The sequence below is a fragment of the Carcharodon carcharias genome, chromosome 2 (genome assembly GCF_017639515.1).
Source record: "Carcharodon carcharias isolate sCarCar2 chromosome 2, sCarCar2.pri, whole genome shotgun sequence".
Lineage (NCBI taxonomy): Eukaryota > Metazoa > Chordata > Chondrichthyes > Lamniformes > Lamnidae > Carcharodon > Carcharodon carcharias.
The window spans coordinates 235783796-235794013 of NC_054468.1; the positions used below are offsets into that span (position 1 = coordinate 235783796).

A 10218-nucleotide genomic window follows, 5' to 3' on the forward strand; every position below is an offset into this window, starting at 1 on the left:
ACTGTGTCACTCCTGTCAGACTATGTGTCACTCCTCCTAGAATGTGTTACTCCTGTCAGACTGTGTGTCACTCCTTTTACACTGTGTGTCACTCCTGTCAGACTGTGTGTCACTCCTGTTACACTGTGTGTCACTCCTGTCAGGCTGTGTGTCACTCCTGTTACACTGTGTGTCACTCCTGTCAGACTGTGTGTCACTCCTTTTACACTGTGTGTCACTCCTGTCAGACTGTGTGTCACTCCTGTTACACTGTGTGTCACTCCTGTCAGGCTGTGTGTCACTCCTATCAGCCTCTGTGTCACTCCTGTCAGACTGTGTGTCACTCCTGTCAGACTGTGTGTCACTCCTCCTAGAATGTGTCACTCCTGTCAGACTGTGTTTCACTCCTGTCAGACTGTGTTTCACTCCTGTCAGACTGTGTGTCACTCCTCCTGGAATGTGTTACTCCTGTCAGACTGTGTGTCACTCCTGTTTCACTGTGTGTCACTCCTGTTTCACTGTGTGTCACTCCTGTCAGACTGTGTGTTACTCCTGTCAGACTGTGTGTCACTCCTGTCAGACTGTGTGTCACTCCTGTCAGGCTGTATGTCACTCCTGTCAGACTGTGTGTCACTCCTATCAGGCTGTATGTCACTCCTGTCAGACTGTGTGTCACTCCTCCTTGGAATGTGTTACTCCTGTCAGACTGTGTGTCACTCCTTTTACTCTGTGTGTCACTACTGTCAGACTGTGTGTCACTCCTGTCAGACTGTGTGTCACTCCTGTTACACTGTGTGTCTCTCCTGTCAGACTGTGTGTCACTCCTTTCAGGCTGTATGTCACTCCTGTCAGACTGTGTGTCACTCCTGTTACAATGTTTGTCAAACCTGTCATACTGTGTGTCACTCCTTTCAGGCTGTATGTCACTCCTGTCAGACTGTGTATCACTCCTGTTACACTGTGTGTCACTCCTGTCAGACTGTGTGTCACTCCTGTCAGACTGTGTATCACTCCTGTCAGATTGTGTTTCACTCCTGTTACACTGTGTGTCACTCCTGTCAGACTGTGTGTCACTCCTGTTACAATGTTTGTCACTCCTGTCAGGCTGTGTGTCACTCCTGTTACAATGTTTGTCACTCCTGTCAGGCTGTGTGTCACTCCTGTTACACTGTGTGTCACTCCTGTCAGACTGTGTGTCACTCCTGTCAGACTGTGTGTCACTCCTCCTAGAATGTGTCACTCCTGTCAGACTGTGTGTCACTCCTTTCAGACTGTGTGTCACTCCTCCTAGAATGTGTCACTCCTGTCAGACTGTGTGTCACTCCTTTCAGACTGTGTGTCACTCCTCCTAGAATGTGTCACTCCTGTCAGACTGTGTGTCACTCCTTTCAGACTGTGTGTCACTCCTCCTAGAATGTGTCACTCCTGTCAGACTGTGTGTCACTCCTTTCAGACTGTGTGTCACTCCTCCCAGAATGTGTCACTCCTGTCAGACTGTGTGTCACTCCTTTCAGACTGTGTGTCACTCCTCCTAGAATGTGTCACTCCTGTCAGACTGTGTGTCACTCCTGTCAGACTGTGTGTCACTCCTTTCAGACTGTGTGTCACTCCTGTTACACTGTCTGTCACTCCTGTCAGACTGTGTGTCACTCCTGTCAGACTGTGGGTCACTCCTGTCAGGCTGTGTGTCACTCCTCCTAGAATGTGTCACACCATTTGAAGCATTTCATCCACTGACTCATTTCGATCCGGGTGATGAGGGGAATCCTCCTGAGTTCCTTTTGCTGCCTGGGCCTTTTCTGGGCTCACTGAGACTTTTAACCCCTGCTTAACCCCTTCACCTTTTGGGCTTTGAGGCAATTGCAAACTGAATAACTTGCGAGATGGAGAAAGGAAACACACAGAAACATTTGGATAATTTTATTTCTTTTATTTATCTATTTTCACTGTTTATTCTCGCGCACTTCAGCTAATGTCCCAGTAACACCTGGAAATGAGGGGCCTCACTGACTGGAACAGGTTTGTCACAGCCACAGAACCTGAACCGTGGACACTGAAACTTCTCCGACCTCCGCATTACAGGGGCATCCGGGATTTAGCAATTGCCTGGCGGTGGGGTCGTGGGGGTGGGGGGAGGGGGTGTAAATACATGCGAGGCGGGGGGGAGGTTGTGGGGGGAGACAGGCAATACCCAGGAGATGGGGTGTAGCCCTTTCCCTGATGCCTTTGCTGTCTCCAGTCCCCAGTCTCTCTTCCTCTATATGTTATAAATGCTGTTAAACTTTGGGATTTTCTCCTCTAGCTCCAGGAGTTTCGTGTGAAGTCGGCAATCACTCAGCCACTCGGTATCGAAGCCCTGCTGTTGGATGCAGGTGAAGATATTCTGCAGAAAGCCTTTGACCCCTTTTATCCCGTAGAAGGTGTCCTCGGTGCACTGACGGTGTAACAGCTCCAGCGGACCCTTGAGCTCGGTGAGGTAATTCAGATGGTCACCCACTTCTCTCTGTGTGTCACATAACACAGCTACCTCTCCCTCCAAAGTCAACAGCTTCTTTTCCTTCTCTCGCAAGCTCTCACATTCCACCCTCTTTTGTTTCAGTTCTTTAATCTTTTCGTAGCACGCTTTCAGATTCAGTTCCTCTTGGTCCCATTCCTTCTCCAACTCTTGCTTGGCTTTGCTCTCCTTTTGAATCAAATCCTCACAGCGTTTGACTTCTCTGGAGCTGCTGAGAACCATTGGGATCCCTAAAGGAGATGGAATACAGCAAAGTAAGTGACATGGGCTCAGTGAGTGAATGGCCAGTGTTTCTGCGCTGTCAGCAAGTGTTTCTGATCCGGGGCCCGTGCGTGCAGGCTTGTGTTTCTGTGCTGAGACCTGGAATTATGTTCTGTATTTCTGCACTAAGTATGTGTTTCTGCATCTGGGCCCGTGTTTCTGTGCCTGGGTCTGTGTTTCTGTGCTGGTGCCTGTGTTCCCGTGCTGGGGCCTGTGTTTCCGTGCTGGGGCCTGTGTTTCTGCGTTGGGGCCTGTGTTTCTGAACGGGGTGTGTGTTTCTGTGCTGGAGCCTGTGTTTCCGTGCTGGGGCCTGTGTTTCTGAACGGGGTGTGTGTTTCCGTGCTGGGGCCTGTGTTTCTGAACGGGGTGTGTGTTTCTGTGCTGGAGCCTGTGTTTCCGTGCTGGGGCCTGTGTTTCTGAACGGGGTGTGTGTTTCCGTGCTGGGGCCTGTGTTTCTGAACGGGGTGTGTGTTTCCGTGCTGGGGCCTGTGTTTCCGTGCTGGGGCCTGTGTTTCTGAACGGGGTGTGTGTTTCTGTGCTGGAGCCTGTGTTTCCGTGCTGGGGCCTGTGTTTCTGAACGGGGTGTGTGTTTCTGTGCTGGAGCCTGTGTTTCCGTGCTGGGGCCTGTGTTTCTGAACGGGGTGTGTGTTTCTGTGCTGGAGCCTGTGTTTCTGCACTTTAGCCAGTGGTGTGCTGGGGCCTGTGATTCTGTGCTGGGGCCTGTGTTTCCGTGCTGGGGCCTGTGATTCCGTGCTGGGGCCTGTGTTTCTGTGCTGGGGCCTGTGTTTCTGTGCTGGGGCCTGTGTTTCTGTGCTGGGGCCTGTGTTTCTGTCCTGGGGCCTGTGTTTACGTGCTGGGACCTGTGTTTCTGAACTGGGGTGTGTGTTTCTGTCCTGGGGCCTGTGTTTAGGTGCTGGGACCTGTGTTTCTGAACTGGGGCCTGTGTTCCCGTGCTGGGGCCTGTGTTTCTGTCCTGGGGCCTGTGTTTCTGTCCTGGGGCCTGTGTCTCTCTCCTGGGGCCTGTGTTTCTGTCCTGGGACTTGTGTTTCTATCCTGGGGGCTGTGTTTCTGTCCTGCGGCCTGTGTTTCTGTCCTGGGGCCTGTGTTTCTGTGCTGGGGCCTGTGTTTCTATGCTGGGGCCTGTGTCTGTGCACTGGGGACCATGTTTCCATGCCGGGGACTGTGTTTCTGCACTGGGGCCTGTGTTTCTGTCCTGGGGCCTGTGTTTCTGTCCTGGGGGCTGTGTTTCTATCCTGGGACTTGTGTTTCTATCCTGGGGGCTGTGTTTCTGTCCTGCGGCCTGTGTTTCTGTCCTGGGACTTGTGTTTCTGTCCTGGGGCCTGTGTTTCTGTCCTGGGACCTGTATTTCTGTCCTGGGGCCTGTGTTTCTGTCCTGGGGCCTGTGTTTCTGTCCTGGGGATTCTGGTTCCCAGAGCCAGCAGCAAACAGGAAGTTTCAGTGCTGATTGATCTTGCAGACGCTGTCTTCCTGCCTGTCTCACTGCACAAAGACTCCACATTCTGCTTATCTGACAGTTTCTGTTCTCTGAAGCTGGGTTTTATTTAGAATTATTCAGCTGACATCACCACCTCCAAAGTGAAGAAATCTCCCTGAACACATCATTGATTCCCCATAAACTCTAAGCGAGCAACCCCTCCTCTCAGACGGTGACAACAAGATATTGAGACAATCAACCGAGGGGTCAACAGAGTCCATTCGAGAAAAGTAACCCCCACCCTCACCAAATACAACCCCCGCTGACCGGCCCCACACTCACTCCCTCAGTAACCGGCCTCACACTCACTCCCTCAGTAACCGGCCTCACACTCACTCCCTCAGTAACCGGCCTCACACTCACTCCCTCAGTAACCGGCCTCACACTCACTCCCTCAGTAACCGATGTCTCACTCACTCCCTCAGTAACCGATCTCACACTCACTCCCTCAGTAACCGATGTCTCACTCACTCCCTCAGTAACCAGCCTCTCACTCACTCCCTCAGTAACCGGCCTCTCACTCACTCCCTCAGTAACCGATGTCTCACTCACTCCCTCAGTAACCAGCCTCTCACTCACTCCCTTAGTAATTGGCCTCACACTCACTCCCTCAGTAACCGATCTCTCACTCACTCCCTCAGTAACCAGCCTCTCACTCACTCCCTCAGTAATTGGCCTCACACTCACTCCCTCAGTAACCGATGTCTCACTCACTCCCTCAGTAACCAGCCTCTCACTCACTCCCTCAGTAATTGGCCTCACACTCACTCCCTCAGTAACCGATCTCTCACTCACTCACTCAGTAACCGATATCTCACTCACTCCCTCAGTAACCGGCCTCACACTCACTCCCTCAGTAACAGGCCTCTCACTCACTCCCTCAGTAACCGGCCTCACACTCATTCCTCAGTAACCGGCCTCTCACTCACTCCCTCAGTAACCGATCTCTCACTCACACCCTCAGTAACCAGCCTCTCACTCAATCCCTCAGTAACCGGCCTCACACTCACTCCCTCAGTAACCAGCCTCACACTCACTCCCTCAGTAACCGATCTCTCACTCACTCCCTCAGTAACCGATATCTCACTCACTCCCTCAGTAACCGGCCTCACACTCACTCCCTCTGTAACCGATCTCTCACTCACTCTCTCAGTAACCGGCCTCACACTCACTCCCTCAGTAACCGATCACACACTCACTCCCTCAGTAACCGGCCTCTCACTCACTCCCTCAGTAACCGGCCTCTCACTCACTCCCTCAGTAACCGGCCTCTCACTCACTCCCTCAGTAACCGATCTCTCACTCACACCCTCAGTAACCAGCCTCTCACTCAATCCCTCAGTAACCGGCCTCACACTCACTCCCTCAGTAACCAGCCTCACACTCACTCTCTCAGTAACCGATCTCTCACTCACTCCCTCAGTAACCAGCCTCTCACTCACTCCCTCAGTAACCGATCTCACACTCACTCCCTCAGTAACCGATCTCTCACTCACTCCCTCAGTAACCGATCTCTCACTCACTCCCTCAGTAACCGATCTCTCACTCACTCACTCAGAAGCCGATCTCTCACTCACTCCCTCAGTAACCAGACTCACACTCTCTCCCCTTGTAACCATTCTCACGCTTTTCTTTATTCATTCATGGGATGTGGGCTTCGCTGGCTGGGTCAGCATTTATTGCCCGTCCCTAATTGCCCTTGAGAAGGTGGTGGTGAGCTGCCTTCTTGAACCGCTGCAGCCCATGTGGTGTAGGTACACCCACAGTGCTGTTAGGAAGATAGTTCCAGGATTTTGACCCAGCGACAGTGAAGGAATGGTGATATATTTCCAAGTCAGGATGGTGAGTGGCTTGGAGGGGAACTTCCAGGTGGTGGTGTTCCCATCTATCTGCTGCCCTTGTCCTTCTAGATGGTAGAGGTTGTGGGTTTGGAAGGTGCTGTCTAAGGAGCCTTGGTGAATTCCTGCAGTGCATCTTGTAGATGGTACACACACTGCTGCTATTGTGCATCGGTGGTGGAGGGAATGAATGTTTGTGGATGTGGTACCAATCAAGTGGGGCTGCTTTGCCCTGGATGGTGTTGAGCTTCTTGAGTGTTGTGGGAGCTGCACTCATCCAGGCAAGTGGAGAGTGTTCCATCACACTCCTGACTTGTGCCTTGTAGATGGTGGACAGGCTTTGGGGAATCAGGAGGTGAGTTACCGCAGGATTCCTAGCCTATGACCTGCTCTTGTAGCCGCAGTATTTATATGGCTAGTCCGGTTCAGTTTCTGGTCAATGGTAACCCCCCAGGATGTTGTTAGTGGAGGATTCAGCAATAGTAATGCCATTGAACATCAAGGGGTGATGGTTGGATTCTCTTTCGTTGGGGATGATCTTTGCCTGACACTTGTGTGGCGTGAATGTTACTTGCCACTTGTCAGCCCCAAGCCTGGATATTGTCCAGGTCTTGCTGCATTTGGACACTCCCAGAATCACAGAATTGTTACAATGTAGAAAGAGGCCATTCGGCCCATCTTGTCTGCACCGACTCTCTGAGCATTTTAACCCAGAGCCATTCTCCTGCCTTTTCCCCATAACCCTGCACATTGTTTCTATTTAAATAATCACCCAATGATGTCTTGAATGCCTCAATTGAACCTGCCTCCACCACACTTCCAGGTAGTGCATTCCAAACCCGAACCACTCGCTGTGTGAAAAAGCTTTTTCTCACCTCATATTTGTTTCTTTTGCAAAATGTTTTAAAGCTGTGCCCCGTGGGTCTCGATCTGTTAATGAGTGGGTATAGTTTCTCCCTGTCTCTTCAGTACAGCCCCTCATGATTTTGAAAACTTCTATCAAGTGTCCTCTCAGCCTTCTCCTCTCCAAGGAAAACAGTCCCAACTTCTCCAATCTTTCCTCATAACTGAAGTATCTCATCCCTGGAACCATTCTCGTAAACCTCTTCTGTACTGTCTCCAGTGTGTTCACATCCTTCCTATAGTGTGGGACCCAGACCTGTACACAACCCTCCAGCTGAGGTCTAACCAGTGTCTTATATAAGCTCATCATAACCTCCCTGCTCTTGTACTCTGTGCCCCTATTAATGAAGTCTAGAATACTGTATGCTTTAGAAACAGCTCTCTCTACCTGTCCTTTAATGACTTATGTATATATACACCCAGGTCTCTCTGCTCCAGCACACCCTTTAGAATGGTGTCCTTTATTTTATACTGTCTCTCCATGTTCTTTGTACCAAAATGTATCACCTCACACTTCTCCACATTGAACTTCATCTGCCCCCTACCTGCCCACTCCACCAATGTGTCAATGTCCTTTTGAAGTTCTACACTCTCCTCCTCACAGTTTACAATTCTCCCAAGTTTTGTGTCATCCGTGAACTTTGAAATTGTCCCCTGGCATGTGGCACTGGGAGTAACCAGCGATTACTACGTTAGAGGTCCTGCTTGCTAATTTTCTATCTTTTAAAAGAATTAATTCACAGGATGTGGGCTTTGCTGGCTGGGCCAGCTCCCTAAGTTCCACATGCCCCTTCCTACCTGTGTATTTAGTACCAATGTGGATCACGACCTCTGGCTGTTCACCCTCCCCCACAAGAATATCCTGCAGCTGTTCTGTGACATCCTTGATCCAAGCACCAGGGAGGCCACAAACTATCCTGGAGTCACGTTGACGGCTGCAGAAACGCCTGTCTGTTCCCCTAAGTAAAGAATCCCCTATCAGCACTGCCCTTCTGCTCTTCTTCCTCCCCTCATGTACAGCTGGCCCACCCATGGTGTCACAGGCTTCACGCTTGCTGCACTCTTCCAAGGATCCATCGCCCTCACCGATATCCAGAATGGAAAACCAGTTAGTAATCGGGACCCCTGGGGACTCCTGCACTACTTTCCTGTTTCTCTTGGACTGCCTCGCGGTCACCCATTCCCTATCTGCCGACTTGCCCCTAACGTGGTGTGACCACCTCTCTGAACGTGCTATCCACGTAGATCTCTGCCTCACGGATGCAGCTCAGTGACTCCAGTCGCTGCTCAAGCTCTGAAACACGGAGCTTAAGCTTGTGCAGCCGGTGACACTTCCTGCACATGGGGCTGGTCTGGGTCACGAGAAGGGTCCACAACTCCCCACATGCGACAGGACAGGCATTCTGCTTGGCTGAGCTGTCCTCCCATGCCTTCAGCTTAAACCTTTCAATCACCTTATTGCTTAAACTTTACTTACTTTAACTTACTTTAACTTTAATCTTGTACTATTAACTATAAACTGGAGATTAGTAGAAAATAGAAATTCTTTGCCCATTACTCACAAATCAGCTCCCTCTCCTGTGCCTATAAATTCTTACCTTCCGTGTGCTTGTTTAGAAATTTATGTTTCTATATTCGCGCTGTTTTCAATTCCCAGCTGTCTCTCCACTCGGCTGTTCCATCTTCTGAACTCTCGCTCACCTCTCTCTTCTGATGTCTCACTGTTTTAACCTCTCTCTCTCTCTCTCGGAATCTCACTCCCTCAGTAACTGGTCTCACACTCACTCCCTCGGTAACCAGCCTAACACTCACTCTCCTGATAACTGACCCCACACTCAATCCCTCAGTAACTGATCTCACACTCATTCCCCTGGTAACGCCCCCATGTTATCCCCTCCCACTGTCCATGTTTACTCCGCACCTACATCGACTCTCCCCACCCAGCTGAGTTATGATGTGTGTCAGCACCTTCAAGGTTTGGGACTGAGTGACTTTGCCAGCTCATTGAGCTCCTTCCTGCTCACTCTGAAGCTGGTGTGTGAGTGACAGCTGCAGAGATTGAAGGCTGAGTCCACCCTCCAAACCGGGGAGGACTGGCATTAAGTAGAGGGGGCTGGAGGTAAAGGACAAAGTTGTATTTAAGGTTCCATGGTCTTACCAATGAAGGGGATGAGAATCAGCCCAAAGCCCATGTTACGAAACGTTTCTTTCTCAGCTTTCAGAGCGTTAGTTCTGTTCAGAGTCTCTGTTGAGTGCAATAGTTTAGCCTGACAATTCTGAAGCTGATCTCTCAGCTTCTCTTTTTTAAGTTCCTGTAATATTAAATCCATTTCCACATCCTGCAGGTTCCTTCTCACGCTCTCTACCTCATCCTGAAATTTCTTCAAAGGAGTATCCTCAGTCTCACTGTCCACATCATCTTGGATCTTCCTTCCATCGTTCACTGCCTCCTGAATTTCCATGTAGGCTAAATTCACCTCATCTCTCCATCTCGCCTCCTCTGTCTCACTGAGCTCTTGCCCACAAGCGCAAATGGCAATATCGGCGAGAGACACGACTGATGTTAGCACGCTTAGATAATGTGGTAAAACGTTGTGCCTGAAACCTTTCTTATGTTCCATTTGTACGCTTGAGGCAATTGTGTGGAACAAAAAGTGAGTGATGGAGAGCGATGATCTTCGTTGTCCGCAGCCGACAACAGCCAAGTCCTGGGAAGCTGTTACCTGGTGAGAGGTGACAGCGACTTCTCTCTCTCGCTCTCGCTCTATAAACCATCAACTCGAGCAGTGCGTGTGAGAGCAGGATGTGGTGTAACTGTTCTTATACAAGGCTGAGGGTTGGGAGGAGCCTCTATAGAGCGTGTGCGTGGTGGGGTAGATTCTATATCTACAGGAAGAATTTCTTCATATCTAGAACTGTCAACTTCCCTCCCTCTGACATCCTCACTCTGCTTAAACCAAATCTCATTTCATGAACTTCCATTAGAACTCACTCATTCTCACTTTACCCAATCCTCCCTTCCTATCTTCCTCAGCTTTATAACCCCATCCCCAGCCTGACTCCTGAGGGACAGTTTCCTGACATTTTCTGGGCCCTTTCCTTTCCCAGCATTTGTCAGTCTGGGCCCTGCACCTTCTCCCACATTTCTTAACATGAAAATCAATTAATACTCACCCCAAAAACAGAAGAATCATTTCTTTTCAATGTGATGTTTGTGTTATTTTCTC

The 10218-nt window shown here is 50.3% G+C and overlaps 1 protein-coding gene across 1 annotated transcript; it reads right to left on the bottom strand.

The window, feature by feature from the left end:
* Positions 1–1894: 1894 nt before the first annotated feature.
* Positions 1895–9778, bottom strand: LOC121271647. The gene is made up of 2 exons (XM_041177761.1): positions 9150–9778; positions 1895–2724 (listed from the first exon to the last, which is right to left on the bottom strand). The coding sequence occupies exons 1-2, from the start codon at positions 9610–9612 to the stop codon at positions 2237–2239; spliced, it is 951 nt and encodes a 316-aa protein (XP_041033695.1). The 5' UTR covers positions 9613–9778; the 3' UTR covers positions 1895–2236.
* Between the last annotated feature and the right edge of the window lie 440 nt (positions 9779–10218).

What these genes read in the sequence shown, in the direction of transcription:
- LOC121271647 (XM_041177761.1), bottom strand. Translation starts at nt 9,612, where the DNA reads ATGGAACATAAGAAAGGTTTCAGGCACAACGTTTTACCACATTATCTA. An exon ending in GATTCTCATCCCCTTCATTG is followed by an intron (nt 2,725 to 9,149) that starts GTAAGACCATGG and finishes CATCTCCTTTAG; the next exon opens with GGATCCCAATGGTTCTCAGC.